Here is an 18,344-nt window from a genome sequence, read left to right on the forward strand (position 1 = left end):
AAAGAGACTTGTATCCAGCAGCACCTTTTTGTTTGTGATAGTCTGAATGAACAATTGTGGCTACTTTGAGAATTTGGTGTAGACTGCATGACTGGTATAAATTGAATTAGTCTCATGACAAGGACATAGTCCCCTTTTTCTCTCTCTGCCTGATGGAAAACAGAAGAAAGCCCTGCATGACACATCTTGACCTGCAGTGTCAATGTGGGCTTTTGTGACAGGCAGTGATTTCTGGCCTTTCATTTGATAAAGGCAATTTGGTGGAGACTGGAAAGGAGGCTTGCTGCAACACAAAACGTGCTCACAGAAAAGTATCTGGTGGACGGTACGGATGAGTGCCTTTCTGTCCTAGCAGCCACCAGAAAGGCAGACTTTTCCTTCCTAAAATGGGGTAAAGCCTTGGTTTGTTCAACAAAGTGGCAGTCACACCAAATGACATACACCATAATGTCCCGTCCTGTGCTATCACTGTTGTTGGTCCTTTCCTCCAGCCATTCCTGTGCCCACCATTTCTGCCTTTGCTTGTTTCTTCCATTTTTCTCTCCTTATCTTCTGCCTTCCTTTTGTCTCCCTACATTTAACGCTTCCCCCAGTTTTGCCCCCTGAACTGAACCAAAATCTTCCCTCCTATCCCAGGCTGATGGTGCACCAGCAGAGTGCTCCTCGTCCTTAGTATGACAGCATCCCAACTTTCCAATTCCATGTCTCTTTCCTTCCTATTCCCAGTGCCTGCTCTTCTCCCCCCATTGTGGCTGATAGGGGTTTGCATGATTGAAAAATTCTCTTGAAACACTTACAGTATGTTGAAGAGAAAAGCAACTGCCTGCAGCTTATGTAACAGCACTGGCACTGCAGTGCTCCACCTGTCCTCACAATGCAGATGTCATGATCTAACCTGGACCATGTCATAGCGTTTGAAGTACTATGAAGTCATTCTGAATTGCTAATTTTTTAATTTTCAAATAATTTTAAATGGTTTTTAAAACAAGCTCAAAATTTGTTATTCCCACTGATGCACAGTACAGCACATTGTGTTTGTTTGTTTGTTGTGTTGTATCAATCTTTTTTTTTTCCATAAACTTGCAAAACAGTTGAAGGGAATAATTGCCACATTTTTCCTGAATATTAATTTAAAAGCAGAGGCTATAATCTGAGCACAGATAAGCCAATGCCGTTATAGCAGTTAACAGAATCACAATGAGGAACATTTCTATTTACGTTATAAGCCTGCAGTGTTAAGGTATGATACTGAGGTATGAGATTTAGCTGTAGAAACTCTGCCACTGAATCACGGAGTTGTGCACATCATGCATATCTGAGTGCTATTTTCTGAACGTTTGCTCTCTCAAACTCTGGTAGTTCTGGTTGGAGAGTTATTTCAGCTCATGCCACAGACCTCTAAGAAGACAAAGGGAAGTGTTACGGTGTAACAGACCCAGAAACATCTCCTTTTCCAAGCAAGCTTTGTTCCATTATGTCACGTAGATTTGAGAAGTACATTCCCTTTGTTAACAAAAATGCTTTTTCTTTTCTTTTTCTTTTCCCTTATTCAGAGACCTCAGTGAAAACCAGATAAAAGGAATCCCTAGAAAGGCCTTTCGAGGAATCATTGATGTGAAGAACTTGTAAGTAACAACTTCATTAGTATTTGTGGTGCAGAAGTTCTCCCTGGTTACCTCTGGCTGTTGCTGTTTGTTTGAGCACACCATGGTCAGCGTGTGCTATGCAGAGGGCCCTGCTGTGTGCTCCTGCATGCTGCTTTGCCCCACACAGTGTACAAAACACCCAGGGAAGTTCTGAGCAAAGAAAGTAGAGTACTTAAAGGCTTTTTCTTCTCCCTGAAGTATTCTGCTGCAAAATCTGGTGAAATCATGGTCCCAACATTGAAGAAGATATGCATAGGAAATGATATGATAGAATTTGGGAGCAAAATCAAATTATTTCACTTAGCTGAAATTTCTCGTGCTATCACTCTGTTACTAGGAAGCAAATATGGCACACAGACACAGGAGCTGAGCACATATTTCCAGAGATGAAAAGACATATGAGAAGTTAGCTGTTCTTCCTTTGACAGTCAGTATTGAAAACAAAAATAATTTTTAAAAGCAATTACAGGATGAACAGTGGGTTTTACTGTTGGTGCTAACAAATCTTGTTTGCCTTAACTTGGCATAGTTATATAAATGTGTAAACAAAGACTTTCAACTGTATGATTCCAAGTTACTTGTATGTTACATATCAGAAATGCATTTAGGTGCACACCTGCACACACACACAAGTGCATCATTAGAGTCAACACACAGTAAATTGAAAAAGGAAATAACAGGCAGCACGTTGGCAGAAACCCAGGGTTTCCTGAGAAAACAGAGCCACTCTCAGAGCCATTTCAGGGCCATCAGTATTAGTAGTGTTACCACAGCTCACTGTCCAGCTGAAGTCTGAGCCCCCACCATGTTAAATGCAGTAAGCACAGGGTAAATAGCGTGATTTTTTTAATTATTATTTTTTTTTAGTTTACATAGTATAAAAATATGCTGGAAATGTAAAAGAAAACACTTCTAATGAACTGTGACATACTTATGCTTTGTCTTCATTTCTTTGCCCAATTAACCTCTTAAATGCCTACATGATTTTTTTTTCTTTGGGCAGCACAGAAACCATTAAGGGCAGTGGATGTGAATCAGAGCATCACATCTGCATCCAAGGGCAAAGTGCAGTTCTGGCACTTCATCCAGTAATGATTATATCACATCATGGGGATAGTGGAAAGGAGACTGTATTACAAAAGAAAAGCTGCACCTTACCTCCCCCAGACCAGAAAAAATAGGCACAGGAGCAATGTTGTGAGACACTCCAGCTCCCTCTGAGCTCTGTGCAAGGTTCCTAACATATGTTGGTTGGCACAAGGAGGGTGTGAGGATTTTTACGTCATGTAACTAACAGCTGTTTCTGCAGGTATTGGGCTGTCAGGCTTATGATTCTTCAGTGTTTGTTACTTGTCTCTGTGCAGAAGGGAGTTTTGCTACCCAGGCAGAGTGGCTTTTTTCCTGAAACTCGTCAAGAGAAATCATATCGTAAGAAGTAGGCTAAATTCATCTAAGCCTTGGCTTTAGTGTTCCTCCTCAGTGGGTGAGCATCAGAGGACCTATGTGAATGGATCTGGTTTTTAAAGTACAGTGAAAGAGGAGAGAAAACACTGGAAAATATTGTTTATAGGGGGAAGAAGCGTGTGGATTTTAGACAGAAGCATGGCACTTATGTTAGCATGAACTTTACTTACTCTGTGTAAAGGAACAATAGATAGTGTTTTGTTTCAGAAAGTCTAGCTTTCCCAGCCATAATTCACTGTTAGTTCTCTAGCTTCATTTAAAATAGCAAAGTTCACATTCAGAGTTGATTTACTCCTCTCTGGTGAGATGTCAGAAAAATCACAGGTGTTCTTTGATTTACACACCCAGCCTCAGCACAGAAGGAATCAGGGTCTCACCTTTCCATGAGCTGATATCAAGGGATGGCTGGCTGCAGTACTTAGAGGCACTCTATAAATGTCAGGATCTAAAGCTTTAATAAAAATTGTGATTGTCACGTTAGGCAGTATCTATTATTTTGCTGTAAAAGACACGGAATCAGACTTGCTTTCTTGTAGTCACACTTTCCATCTTTCAGGAATACAGATGTTATCATGGTTGGGAGCTGCTTCTGGAGGTCATTTTGTTCAACCTCCAGCTCAGCAGAGCCCAGTGCTCTAATGAATGGATCTGCTCATCGGATCCCCAGTCCTGTTTGTTACAATGGGAAGCAGACTTCTCCACAGCTTCACTAAGATCTGTACTCACTTTTCTCGATGATTAACATATGAATGTTGTGTCCAGGATGGTTCACTAGATGACTGTTGCTTCCAGCCATATACCAGTTGCCTATGAGTAGCTGAGAAGAATGTGACAAAATCTTGAGCCAACTCACTCCTGGAAACGTGTTACTGTTTCTGCAGCAGTAACTGTGAGGCTGTGATGCAAGCTGAACCAAGTTAATATTTAAAGCTGTAAGCAGAAAGGTTCAACGTGCCAGTTCCCATTCTCCATCTCAGTTTGGCAGCCAAAATGCTCCCTTTGGAGCTGCAGGAATGATCGTACCAATGAGCGTGACTGCTTGAGCACCTGGTGGGAGAGAGCAGGCCTCTGTCCCTCAGTGCCACTCAGCTGCTCCAGCACCTGCACCGGGAGCCTCTCTGACACAGATGCTCTGATGTGACAGCAGCAGGCTTGGCTGTTTTCTCTGGTTATCACTTTGCAGATTTATTGCTCTGTCTCAGAGTTCCTTCAGCCTTTGAGGCATGTTTTTGAGGGATCTTGGAGACTTAGACATGAGAAGCAGTCAGTCACATGTTCTTTCACACTGCCCTTTCCAATCAATCTTTAAAACTCATGTAGGAAAAGATTGGCTCTGAATTGTCTCTGTTCTCATGGCTTAATATTTAACGTGGTCTCAAGTTCTTCCAGATTCTTTGAAAATAAAAAAGTGCCAACATTATACAGAAACAATACCTCTGTAGATACTGCAGTGAGAACACAGCAATTGATGGACCATTAAAGTATCCCAATTAAGACTGTTTTTAAGCGCAGTTTGGAAAGTTTCCACTCACAGACAGTTGCAGAGAAGTTGTTATGGGAGCCTGAGGCAGGGCATGAAGTCCCTTTGGATATTGGCTCTGAAATACACAGTGCAGGGGCTCCCTGTAAATTAGGGTGAGTGCTATCTGCAAGCCCAGCAAGAGCTGCCCTGTCTCAGCGTGGCCATTGCAACAGGCAGCACAGACAGCAGGTGTTTCCACCTGGAGCATATTGGTGTAAAAACACTGACTGAACAAATGCCAAGTAAAGGCTGCTGCATGTGCTGGAGAATGAAAGTGAGATGGCGAGGTTCCTCTAGCAGCAGCACTGCAGGACTGGTACAGTACAATACGGTTTGGCCATTAAGAAATAAAATCTAAGATGATAGAAAATATAAAATGAAATGTTGGAGAAGGCAGTGTGTCAGGATATTTTTCACCATGCATTTCATTTTAAATGGTAAAAGGTTTTCATCTCATTCTCTTAGCGGTATAGAGAGCCCAGAAGTAGTCTTACTAAGGTCTATGCTAAAGAAGAGCTTTTTTGTGTCACAGAGGGCAGTGTCTTGCACAAGACAAAGCAGCTCCTGGTGAAGTGATGTTAAAATTCCCAAGAGGGCCATGTTTAGTTGTGTGAACTATTTTCATATGAAGTGTTTTCTGCTGTTTAACTATGAAATGCCAAAGAAGAATCTGCACACAGCAAGAATAAGTTAGCAAGTCTTTTTCTAATTAAAACATAGAAGTAATTATGTGGCGTTTAGCAAGTCTCAGGAACACACAATGTCCATTACAACAGTCCATTTATATGGGAATTTGGAGTGAATTGACACTTTGAAAGTATTGTAGAATCGATGCATAAATTGCGCTCACTGCTCTGATAAAGAACTAAAGGAGCAAGGGCAGGAGAGGGCCAGGCTGCAGAGCACACCTGTGTTCAATTTCTGTTAGCTATTACCTAGAGAGCAGGAAATGTTTCTTGCAGGACTCTAGCCCTGAGTAAGCACACTTATTTCTAGAATTAAAGCATGTGGATCTGGGTCTTGTTGAGCTTTGGGCTAACGCAGCACTATCAGCTGCAGCCTTCCGTCACAAAAATATATTAAGCCACTGCCTGAGTTTCTGCATGTATCATATCTTGGCACCCAGACGAGCATTTCTCTGCTGAGGCATTCTTGCATTCCCGCAATAGGTAGAGGAGGTGGCTCAGACAGAGGTTCCCAGCAGCAGTGCCTGTGTTGCCAGGTGTTGCCAGTACCTACAGGCCGCGTGCTCCTGCTTCTTCCTGCTCTGTGCTCTTGTTGGGCTCCGAGCTGTGTGGGGTCACAAAGCACATGATTCCTGGAGAAATGGTGATACTGGGACTTGGTACTGCCCCGTAAGAAATGTGCAGGGCAGATCTAGCAGATCCTAACAAGTCGCTGCCCTTTTGTTATCTGCTGGCAGAAGTTTTTCCTCTGTTTGCAGCACTGCAGTAGGGAAAATCAATAGATTTCCCCTCAAGTAGAGAACTGTCTGAATCTGAAGCAGCAGCAGACCCACTGCGTGCTTTCCAAAGCCTTTGCTCCTGTGCCACCCATTCCCATCCTGCACCTTTCAGGCTAAAGGAAAAGCCACTTCTGTAAACAGGGAGAGTGGAGAGGGATATCCTGGACAGACAGAGTGTGTTTACTTGCAGTCAGTGGCTGTGTCTGTGCAGCCCCCATGCGCCGCATCAGGGAGCTGCTGCAGGGCCAGGTAGGGCAGCTCAAACTGTGCTGTGTAAGGTGCCCTTCTGCATGTCAGCATCTTCCTGCAAGCAAGACTGTCTGCATTCCTGAAAGGAAAGCCAGTGTACACATACACTGTAGGGGAGAATGCCTGCAGCTGAGTGCAGGGGAGCTGGGGCCACCCTCACCCACCGAGTCATGCACTTCTTTGAGGAGGAGCTGCTGTCATTTCTTGTTCAATAGAATTCCCATCTTCTGTCTTTTTCCTTTTATAGGCTTTTACTAAAAGGCAGAATTTTGTAGCAGTGGGATGCAGAAAAGCACAAGCTGACAGGTTCATCTATCATGTTAATATGGGCTTCTTGCACGTGTCTAAATATTTCACAGTTGTACATTGCATAATAGTTCATGTTACTGGGCCTGGAAGCTGCTTTCCTTCTACTCTGGGATCGCTTGAGAAATTGGGGATAATCTGCTTCATAGCCCTAAAGGTTCCATTTGAGGACAAAATTCAGCATTTAGTATTTCTAAAATACGCAGATATATGTCACCACATATGTAGCATTGACCATCTCTGTACGTCTATTTATTTTCCAAGTACTTACATTACCTATGCAACATAAAAATTGGAGCTATATGAGTACTGTAAAATACTATTGTAACTATTGCTAAATGGCTTTTCTTGGAAGATGCCCTCAATTCTGCCTGCACCTGCTATTACCATTGATCCATATGACTTTTACAGAAATTAAACATCTAGATTGCACATTCAGGTTTTGGAAAAAGCTGAATTTGCTCTTTATGTTGAGAGGTATTTTGCATTCACTTACACAAACCAAAAATGTTCTACTGCAACCCTGCACTGCAGATCATATTTCTCATATTCGCTAGTCAGCTATAGGATAGAAATAATTAAATATACCCGTCAAATTAGTTAAAATAATGAATAGGCCTAAGGAAATGATGATTGATGTGTGTAGCCATTTCCCTAGTAGAAAGAAAGTGATGGTGAATTATTTGCTGTATGTAAATACACAAGATATATCAATGAAATGTGACACTAGAAGCTTAACCTGCTTTGGACTGGGTTCCCAAAGGAAGCCATTGTCCTGAGCCCTCCAAAATTCCTGGCTCTGCTTTCAAGACATTTGTGTAGAGTCTCAGTTTTACTGTTGCTGTTTGCAATAAAGCAGAATTAAAAGAGGGAGATAAAAAGTTGGCAATATTTCCCACTTGTTTGGTGTAAAATCTGCAATGAGTTCTACTGCAGTCTGTGCTTAACCTCAGTCAAAGCAGTGAATGGCAGGAGGAGAATCAACTATTGATGTTGGATTGCTTATGTGTCGTTGGACGGGCTGAGCAGCAGGCGTTGGTACCTGATGATGTGCCTGATGATGTGAAGGAGGCACAGGATATTTTTAAAACCTATACATAAATATTTTTTTCTCTTTTGGAACAAATTTCAGGTTGCTTTGATCTCAGTGGGTATTTTTGAGTGTTTTCAGAGCTGGCATAACAGTTCGGAGGTATTGAAGCACCATCAGCAATTTGGAAGTACTTGTCAGAGTCAGGCCCCTTGCACTCTATAGAGGGTGAAAAGATCGCATTACCTTAACCAGAATAATTTGTAAACAATTTTCGTCCTCCTTATTTGTAAATTCACACTGTGCTCAATGTATTCCAGCAACGTCCTCCTTTCTATCTCCTGTAATTGGTATTCATTGTGATAGTGACTGTAATGAATTCAGGCGGTATCGCTGCGGCCATCGCCTTCACTTTCCTAGAAGTTCCATTGTGATGCAATATTATTATAACATTAAAATAACACGTTACCAACTTTCCACTTTCTATGGAAAAACATCACCTACAGCGTAAGTTAATTTTATGAATAGATTAGATTGAGCCTTTGCCATCTGTTCTACTCCTTATAATGAATGCAAAATGCATATATTTCACAATTATCTCATTTAAAAGATATGATTGATTGAAATGCACGCGCATGTTCGCTCCACAATGCAGCATGCACTTAAGGTGAGATATGCAAAACCAACCAAGCAGAGATTCTGAGTCGGGATGCTTTGTGCTCACGATGTTATCTCTGCTCAGTCCCATGCACAGGGCCATCCTCAGGCAGGCCTTGTGTCCCCAGGGCTGTGCCCGTCTTTGCAGGGACTGACCCCAGCTGCTAGCACAGTTTTGCTTGGGGAGCCGCTGCTCGCTGTACTGCCTGAGGGCAGCTTGACACACAGGGCTTTCCTCTCTTCCAGCTTATTCCATTCTGAATCACTAACCTTTAAAATCTACCTACCCTGATCTTTCTAAATAAGTTCTCTTGTCCTACGTTATAGTAAAACTTGGAGGCAAAAAGTGAAGAGAATCTGAATGCTGTGCAGCCTGACTTGTGGCAGGCAGGAGATGGAGGGAGGAAGTGCACTGCTGTGTCAGTCCCCAGCTGAAGCTGCCGTACTGCCCACCCTGTCCCATTTACATCAGAGGCATCAAAGCTGCTTCTGAAGAGTGCCTTCTAAATAGCTGTGCTTTCTACCAGATTATTGCGATGGCCAAGCAGTATTATTTTTTCCAAGTGCTGTTACAATCTTGGCACGTTTGCTAGCATCTCTTTTCACACCGTAAGGGCTCATCATTCTTCAGAATTGCCTCCTGGGGAGAAGTTTTGTGGGGTTTTTGCACTGTTCGCTGGTATGAAGAGGTGCTGGTTTGGCAGTAGTCTTGGACCTGGTGTGTTATTTCACTTGTGAGAGACCATTTCTGTGCAGGCTCTGCAGCAGTGCTTGGTCATCTCTCCATGTGTTGAGCTGCAGGGGCCAGTCCCGCACTGCAGGACACTCCTGAGAGCAGGGCTGCCCAGGGGAATGCTGTGCTTTCCCTGCTCCTGAAGAATTTGAGATGGTCCCAAGTGCACAAAGGCGCAGTGGCAGAAATGTCTGCAGAGCAATAAGCTGCAAGCTCTGCAACACTCCTGATCAACACTGGAAAACTCCAGATCCATTTCATGAAGTATTTAAACGTATGTTGCATTTGGTAGTGTGATCAGACCAAGCTTGCATTTTTAAAACACATTTTAGGTTATGTAATCCCTTTCCCATGTCTCTAGCTAATAAATAAAACACCAGGTGGGCGCACGAGCACAGAATGATCTGAAATCTGTTGAATGCGCTAAACTACCATTTGTACCTCACTTGAGATTGATTTCACAGATTGGAAAACACACCAGTGATGTTTTGTAAATGAAAACACCTGCATTAGGTGGGCTGGCTGTCGGCTCTGTTCTGCTGTGCCATTGCAGTTCAGGTGTCTTTGTTCTGTGGATGCCCGCAGTCGTGATTTGAGCAGCCATGAGGGATCTGTCACCAACAACTCCTGAAAGCCAAAGCGTCGCTCCCAAGAAACAAATTTCCACACTCTAAAGGTTGCTTCACCTTAGTAAAATGCCAGATAAATAAAAACTGAAATACCTCCTAAGTGTGCTCTAGTGATAAAATAGAAGTACATAAGCCTATGGTACATCACAGCCTAGGAAATGGCATTTAATTGATGGCATTTAACATGATGATATTTAATATTTTTCAAAAATGAATATTTTGATGATAATCAGAGCTGAGCACCTCCAATACAGCTGCATGTCATTTCGATTCACTCTACTTTTGTGTGCAGCATTTTCACTGTAACAGACATCAATTTTAGGCAAAGCGCAGATGTTTAATTATTCCTTATCAGCTTCAGACAAGCATAAATAGCAATCTTATTTTTTATTTTTGAGAAATGTGTTTTAAACATCATCTGAAGGCTGCGCCTTTCCTTCTTCACATGGTAAAATCCTAATGCTGCCCTCAGGACAGACAAGCGTACCATACAGACCTAAGCGGAGCAGAATCTACTTCAGATTCAGTTCTGGTCATTCCGATGCTTTGTGTTCTGTACTGCATTGCCTTCTCCTGCAGCGGTTGGTCTCACAGTGCTGCAGGTGGCTCAGCAGCAGCAGGGCTCCATGTGGCAGCCACCAGCAAAGCTGTGCCCACGGCCCAGCAGTGGGATCGAGCTCCTTGCTGCTGTATGAGGAGCTCAGGCTCAGCCCTGAGCCAGAGTGAGGTCTGTGATCAGGGCTGGGGTCAGCTACCAAAAGCCGATGTGGCTGTGGATGCTTGCAGGGACGAAGCACACTTTGCTGAGCACTGCATGCCGTTTTCTGGACTTGTTGTTGTTCATCCTAATAAGCATAGATACATTTTTGACGCAGCATCCGTGCTGCAGTGCTGCTTTCTGATGGAGAATAATGGATAGCAGATTTGGCCCTTTTTTGTTTTAATGCTCTTGTAGAAGTCTCTTTGACAGAAATTAACTCCAGAAAATACCACGATTTAAAAGCGGGCTATGTGGTATTCTTACTGTCCTTTTGATATAAAACTTGATTAAAATGGCTTGTGACATCAGTTGAAAAAGGATGAAAATCAAATTTTCTTTATTTTGTACTTGTTTAGGCTAGCCTACACCTACAGTTTATCTTTGGGTAATTTATGCTGTCTTTGTGCCATTTCTTAATTCTGAATGCATTTGTTGAAAATTTCCTGTAGCATTCATCTATGATTGTCAAAGGAGCTTTTATTCTGAAAAAAAAAAAAAAGTGCTGGTTTTAATTATAATCCTAAATAGCTTCATAACCACTGTGAACTCTGAATTTACATCATTTTTATGATAGCCGCACCACTCCAGGTTTATTGATTTTGTCATCTGCTTCATTACATTTAATGCAAACCTTTTGTGTTGAGTTATTCTGGTGCAGTGCTGGGCACAGCGAGGTCAGAGCGTGTCGTCTCTAAGCCAAAGCAGCACAGCAACAGCATTGCAGGGCAGCACCCATGAATAAATGGGGGCTCTGAATACCATCCACCACCAGAATAAAGTTTGCATTCTCCTCTTGACCCTTCCAGTCAGACGGAAGGTGAAGCCACAATCTGAGTCTTCTTCCCCTCTCCACCCAGAACAGGTTTTGATGCAGGGAGGGCAGGGCTGCTGCTGCAGGAGCCCTCCTGTGCAGGACAAGGAGTGCCGGGCTGCTGCTTGCAGTTGGTGGGAGAGGCAATGGTTTGGGTTTTGAGACAGAGATGCTGCACGTGTCCCTGCTCTGAAGCTGTTTTACCATTTCGTTGGGATTAAGTTTTGATTTTTCATCTTGTAAACAGGCAAAAGTACTCACGGATTTATTGTACCTTTCCGGGTGAATAAAACTCCCTTAATTCTTAAAGCTCCCGCATTACTTTTTTTGGATAATACAGATGTTATTTTAAATTGTGTAAATTTCAGTGATGAAAACCTGATGCAAACTAGTCGATGAATTCTTGTTTTCCCCAGGAGGGTTTGACTTAGGTTCAAAAATTAATTCCAGTAATTGATCAGGGAAATAGAGGCCCCGCTCCTCCTGGGCCATGGAATGAGATGCATGCTCCCCCTACCCCAGCATGGCTGCTGCTGTGCTGCAGTCACAGCTTCCCCCACTGCAGCCCCTGTGTGCAAGCAGGCTAGGGCTGCAAACAACAGCAGTGCCTGTGCAATTTCTTGCCATATAGGAAGCGCAGAAGGGAATGCTTATGCTTCTCGTTTAGTCTGGTACACGGCTTCACCGTTCACGTAGTGCACTTGGGTGGATCCATGAGATAAAGGGGCCTTAGGAAAACAAAGCCATCTGCAGTTCAGTTCAGTCTGAGATTGTTGTGCCTTGAAAGGAAAACGTTTTTGGAGGAAAACAAAACTTCAACTGTAACGGCATAATTTTATTTTACAGACTTTTAATTTTTTTTTTTTTTTGGGGGGGGGGGGTGAACATATGTTTACCGTGTTTATACAGCAGGTATTGATACATGGGTGTGTGCAGCTGAGATTGTGTAAATCACACTGAATCATAGAATCGTTTGAGTTGGAAGAGTCCTTTAAAGGTCATCCAGTCCAATGCCCTGCAGTGAGCAAGGACCCCTACGCTTGATCAGGTTGCTCATGCATGGATATTGTGGAGATCCAGTGGAGGATTCTTCTTTTATTTAATTTTTTAAAAAGCTTTTGTGCTTGGGATCTGCAGTGTTTTCAATATGTCCAATGTAAAATAGGGATCTAGCTTGAACGAAGCATAGAAGGAATCCTCAGACACTCAAATGGGTTTGGAGGTTAATAGAAATAATGTAATGTTGATTGTCTAGGTTTACATCTGATATTAGCCTTAATGAAATGCCTCTGAGGTAGGTAACAATAAAAATTATTTTATTTAAGATCAGATGGAAAAAAGTAGGCTAGCAGCACTGGGAACGGCCCTGAGATGATGGTCCCATTTGCACAGCTGATTTTTGCCACAGAATGCCATTCTCCTCTACTATTTTTTCCTAACAAAAGCCCGTGGGATCTAATTTTGCTTTTGTTTATCCTTTGCTAGTTCCATAAATGTCAGAGGAACAAATGAGAGAATTCTGTCTTCATATGGAAGTAAACTCCACTCCAGTTCTCCGTACTCTTTGGAGTTATTTTTTCAATTGGTTTCCAACAGCAGAGCTGTAACTCTGAGGTAATGTGCACACAGCTCTTGTTCATTAGTTTCACACCTGGAGTTCTTCCTTTCTTTTGTTTTACCAGAGGAAGTGAGGATCTCAGACCTCCTTTGGAAGGAACATGAGACGTTCAACAGTGATCGGGATTATTTCACTGTATAATTCCATCTCAATATCCTGTCTGTCAAAAGGTGCTTATAAGGCAGCCACAATACAATCAGACCAGAATACAAAATGATTCTTTTCCCTAGAAAAAGAAGTCATAAATTAACTCTCATTTAAGCAGATAACTTAATGTGCTCCCGTAGAGCTCTGGCGTGGTGCATGAGGGCTGTACATGCAGAGGGTTTGTGCTCAGTCCTGCAGCATTCCTGCAGCATTCCCAAGCCCAGTCCACTTCTCAGTGCAGCCAACCCTGCCATTTTTTGTGCATATTAAAAACAGTTTCATGTGACGTGTGGTAGTAAAAGGATCCTTCAGCCGTGAGAGGCAGTATTAGAAAGAGGTTGAGTTCTTTCTACTTTTGTGGCCCCTTCGTAGCCCCATACACAAGTTTTACCTTTGCTTTCCTTTGCATTTTATTTATATACTTCAGCTCAGCTCCTGTGCAGCATCAGCTGTGTTCCGTCCTGCCTTTAAAGCCAGGTTTGGCTGGAAGGTGGCTGCTGCAAGGTTTTGTGGGTTGCTTCGGTTGGTTCCCTGAAACCCAGGGCTCGCATTTGGCTGAGCAGTTTTGGTGGTGGGGTATATTGGGGGGGAGGGATGCTGCTTGCTTTTAGCTCTCAGCGTTGTGCTGCAGGCTGCTGGGAGCCGTGACTCTTCCAGTCCTCGTGCAGCAGCTGGTGGGCGTCACTAGGGGTTACTGAGGGGCCTGCAGCAGGCTGTCACAAGTGGGTGTGCAGCACTCAGGAGTGACTGAGAAGGATGGGAGAGGTGCAGTGGAGCCAGGGTTGTGCAGGTACCCTCTTTACCTACTTATAGAAGGTGCGTTGCTTTGATTGTGAGGGAGAAAGCTTGGTCTTCTCTGTTTTGTGTAAGTGCTTTCACATTTCAAAGTGAATTAGATGCTTGAGATTTCTTTAAGGGGTCAGTTAAGGCAATGGTATGCTCATTTCATCCCAAACTGCTGTCTGATCTTACTTAAGAGTGAAAGCTGTCTTGCACAAGATTTCCTTCTTGTTGGTGCAGTCATGGCAGAGGAAGCAGCTGTCTGCTATGAACAGATTTATGGATTACAATCAGGAGGAAAAAAAAACCAACACAAACCATGCCACTCAGCACAAATGTTTCAAAGTTTGAATGGATCAAGTTTACTTTTAGGTCTCTGTTCATGACTTCAGTTTTGTTGGCTTTGTAGAATCATTATTCAGAGGCTACCAAGTAAATGTGAGTGAACAGCTTAGACATGCAGCCATTTATTTTTAAGAAATCACAATGTCTAATGTGACCTGGAGGTTGATGTGATTACTTTTTAAAATGAAATATTTTTCTTTAAAAGAAGCACACAACAACTAGCCTATGTTCAGACAAAAAGGCTGAAGTCTGTAACTTCTAGGGAAATTTTTAAAAAGCTGTAAAAATGAGTTTGATGTGCTGACTATCTTTTCAATGATAAACCACCACCTTTTAAAATTTGAATGAAGGATGGTTATTTTATTATTCTGACTTTGCTGGTTTAAATTGAATAGCTTTCACATTTCTGCTCGTGCATTCGTAGTCAAATGCTGACTTTAAAGTCAACTTACCAGAGCGTCCTGCAAGGTGGAATTAAGCCCTCTGGAGGTGACCTGTTGTCTCATTTTGGCAGCATGTGTTGTATTGCAGACTGTGGGTGTCCCTTCGTACCAGATTTCTAAACTGTGGAGTTTTAGATCCAGGGTTAAGCTATTTGTTGCCCAGCAGTTCGTTTCTCCTGGCTAACAGGGATCCATCAGGAAATCTAGGAGCAAGGCTTCTTTACCTGGCTACTTTTCCATTCTATCCAAGAACCAAGTGTGCAGGATGATATCAAGTATCAGTAGGGTTTTTGAAGGTATTTTTACTTTCAAGCGCTGCAATTCAGTAAGAAGTCAGTGCTGTTAGACATATTTTTGCCTATATATTTATCAGTTTGGTATGCAACAATAGTAACATTATCAATAATTGTCCATTGCAATAAGTGACATTCAGCAGTTCCGATAGAAACTTACCCCGTTCTCTCCTCTGGGTTGGTATTTTACATGTCCTGAGGCTGGGGAAGCACATTTTAATTTAGAAATGATGTAGGTAAGTGGAAGTGGAAGCGGTGCACTCAGTTCCTGAAATTTTATAAAACCTCATTGTGCTGCTGACAGCTGTGCGTCTGCAGGGAGAATGAATAAATGTATTAAAGAGTGAGGCTCTCCAGTACTACAGCGATCACATAAATGCCAAAAATAGATGAATACCATTTGCTTTAGTGAATTAAATAAATAGTCCTATGGTTTCTTGCAGGAGGAAAGAAACACTCCCTAGTGAATATGTGGAAGGCTTGTCACATATGCTCTGTGCCCTGCTCCTGCAGGATGTATAGTAGTGCCACACTGCTTTGGTTAAACATTACTGTGGAAGTTAAAGATCTGCTCACAAAAACTGAACGTAGTGCTCCAAACATACTGGATGCTTATGGTTTGTATGGATGTTCAAATAGGAACATTTATTAAAGTGCTTGTAAACATAAATCTGCAGGATGGATTGTTGTCCTTACCCTGGGTGATACACATTTCTCAGATGACATAAATTTGGCTGGCTTGGAAACGATAAAACAAAATGGCTTTTTGTGTCAACTATGATACAGTTTGCGGTGTATTTCCATAGCACTTTGCTAAGTATTTCAAAATTGATGTGATTGCTGGGTCCCAAGATGAGTAAGAGCAACATTATTTTTGGGTCCCATTTAATATATCAGGTCATTTATTTGCTTTCTTTTCTTAACATCTTTTCCAGGTTTCCTTTTGATTGGCTTTTCTTTAACATTCTTTCTGTCTAGAAGCTGGTTGCTTTTCTTAACTTTTATTGTTCTGTGCATGCTCTGTTAAGCAGGCTTTTGTTTGTTGTGCTGCTGGGATGGTGTTGCACAGATGTTCCAGATTTGATGAGTTTGGGCCAAGCAGTGGGTAGCAGCGGAGGGCACACCTCACCAAGGCATACTTTGTGTGACACCTTCTTTACATGTGTCATGAGATGATTAATCTCAGCCTGGATCGGTACTGGAAAAAGATGGATAGATCTTTAGATTCATATGTCACTGCCCAGTGAATGTTGCATTTTTGTGAGTGGACTCCAGCACTGCTGATAATGAGTCAGGTGGGCCTGGTCAGGCTCTGGATGCAGACAGAAATGAGGTCTCCTCCCCTGCGGTCCTCACTGTGAAGCAGACAGGACATGGCAACACACATATCTGAAATAAGAGCTTTTGAGTTTGGAGAGCAGAGTCCAGCAGTTACAGCTGAATGTGTACAGTGTTACAGCCCAGAGCAGCCTCCAGTCAAATGTTCTTCGTCGTTCAGTTGCTCATAGCTTACCCCCTTCACAGAAAAAAATTCTTAATGTTTTGGGGTCTGTGTGACAAGAGCCTCCTGCACTCCTCTGCTATCTTGTGGGTAAGGAGGAGCACAGCCTCTCCAGGTCCTGGAGCCTCTTCCTCAGTCACTGCTTTTTGGAGACGGAACATCTCTGGCTCCGGAGTGCTGGCTTTTTTGTATTGTTGTGTTTGCAGACAATGCTCACTTTCTAACAACAGCAAAGGAGCAAGTTCAGTGCTTGCTTGCACCATTATCAGCATACCCAGGGTAACTATGGGTAAATATGAATTCCAGTGGGAATTTCACTGAGCACTCATTGCCTTGAGTAGAGAGCATGAAGTTGATGTAAATGCCTTTAAAGCTCAGAAGCTTCAGGATAAATTCTAATGTGTTTCCTACATTTAGCGCCATCTCACCTAAACTTGTCCATATGCTGATTTAGCATTGATTGCAAGTCAGCTACGAGTCTGACTTGTAAAGTACATCACTAAGAACTAACAGTTAGGAAGGAAGACACTTAAAGCCAGAGGATCAGGAAGTTGTGTGTGCAGTGAAGCAACTGCTACACAACAAATCTCAAATATTTTTATAGTACCCATTGCTGTTTTATACCAGTAAGAAAGCAACGGACCTAAGAGCAGAGTTGCATATGCACATGGGTCTTCTTCCTCTATTTCAGCAGGCCTGAGAATCACAGAGTAAGGTGTAATCAGAGTGAGGAGTGAGAATTTGGAGCTCCCTTTGGACCTCAGCCATTTAGGAGCACTTGCAAGTAAAACCCATAACCTCTGACTTTGCTAATGCCCAGACAAGTGGGCAGCGAGCAAAAGAACGCTGCAGCTAAGCCAGGTGGTTCCCTGTCTTAATGTAATCAAAAGCTCTTACTTTTCTTTGAGTATTTTTAGTGGCCTACAACCTAGAATAATTTTCATGCCTCAAAGACAGAGTTGCTGTTGTCTGATCAGTGTGAGCAACGACTGTGTCTGATGGAGGCATAAAAAGCTTAAAAACAAACAAAAATGGAAGCAGAGCACCCCCATACCCTCATCACCTGAAGTGCAGCTTATCCCAAAATCAAAGCCCTCACAAGGATTAAACAGCCTGCCTTTTGTAGCCCCATAGGAAGCTTGGGAGTCTGTGCAATGCAGGATCAGGACTGGAAGGCCCTACCTGAGTCATTTAAAACTGATGCAGCATCTTGAAATATGTGGTGTTGGTAAACTGTGATCAAGTGGTTGTGGGTTAGTTATTACTCTAGTACTTCTTGCATGTTGAGATATTGAGTTCAATCATGACAAAATACAGTAATAAATAATAAAACACCCAAAACTCAAGATGGGGCACCTAGATGCTCACATTTGTTCTTCCCTCTCTGGAATCAGCTGGCTACTTTTTGTCTTTGAAGGCACTGGGATCAACCAGTATCTCTTACCAAAATGTTCTGTAACAGCAGTCCAGAGGATTTGCTATAAATGATCTGATTGACAAATTTGTTGTTGTGTTATGCTGAGATTCCACAGTTCATAAACACAACAACATTTCCCTGTTTGGATATTCATCCTCTAGGTCTTTATACTCGTTTCACATTTAAAATTAAGCTATCAAATCACAAGAATTTTTGCTGCTTTGCCCAAATTTTCCAACCACGGAACAAGGTCAACACTGTTGTGTCTCTACTCACATCTCCCTGTTCTGACATTACTTATTGCTGATTTTTGTCGTAAGATCTAGAAGACATCTCAAGATGTTGTATGACTGAAGGTGATAGAATTAATCTAATGTAATATGTGTTATTAGAGGGGACAGATGTCTTGAGATCAAATGTCAAGATTCCTTTGTGCTCTGTCATTTTCCTAACCACATATAAGAGGTGCTTCTGGTGTCTGGGCCTTGAGTGAGTTTACCTTCTCCTAATTGCTAAGGTCTATTGCAT

At 42.5% G+C, this 18,344-nt stretch overlaps 1 protein-coding gene across 3 annotated transcripts in view; it reads left to right on the top strand.

Moving 5' to 3' along the window:
• SLIT3 (slit guidance ligand 3) overlaps positions 1-18,344 on the top strand; it is a 472,709-nt gene that overhangs the window by 248,658 nt on the left and 205,707 nt on the right. For all 3 annotated transcript variants that reach the window (XM_042880662.1, XM_042880663.1, XM_042880664.1), the window contains exon 6: positions 1,554-1,625. In XM_042880662.1, coding sequence (XP_042736596.1) covers positions 1,554-1,625 — 72 coding nt within the window. The remainder of the gene's footprint in view (positions 1-1,553; positions 1,626-18,344) is intronic.

Source organism: Lagopus leucura, unplaced genomic scaffold (assembly GCF_019238085.1).
Source record: "Lagopus leucura isolate 7727_CA_CO unplaced genomic scaffold, USGS_WTPT01 Super-Scaffold_100027, whole genome shotgun sequence".
Taxonomy (NCBI): domain Eukaryota; kingdom Metazoa; phylum Chordata; class Aves; order Galliformes; family Phasianidae; genus Lagopus; species Lagopus leucura.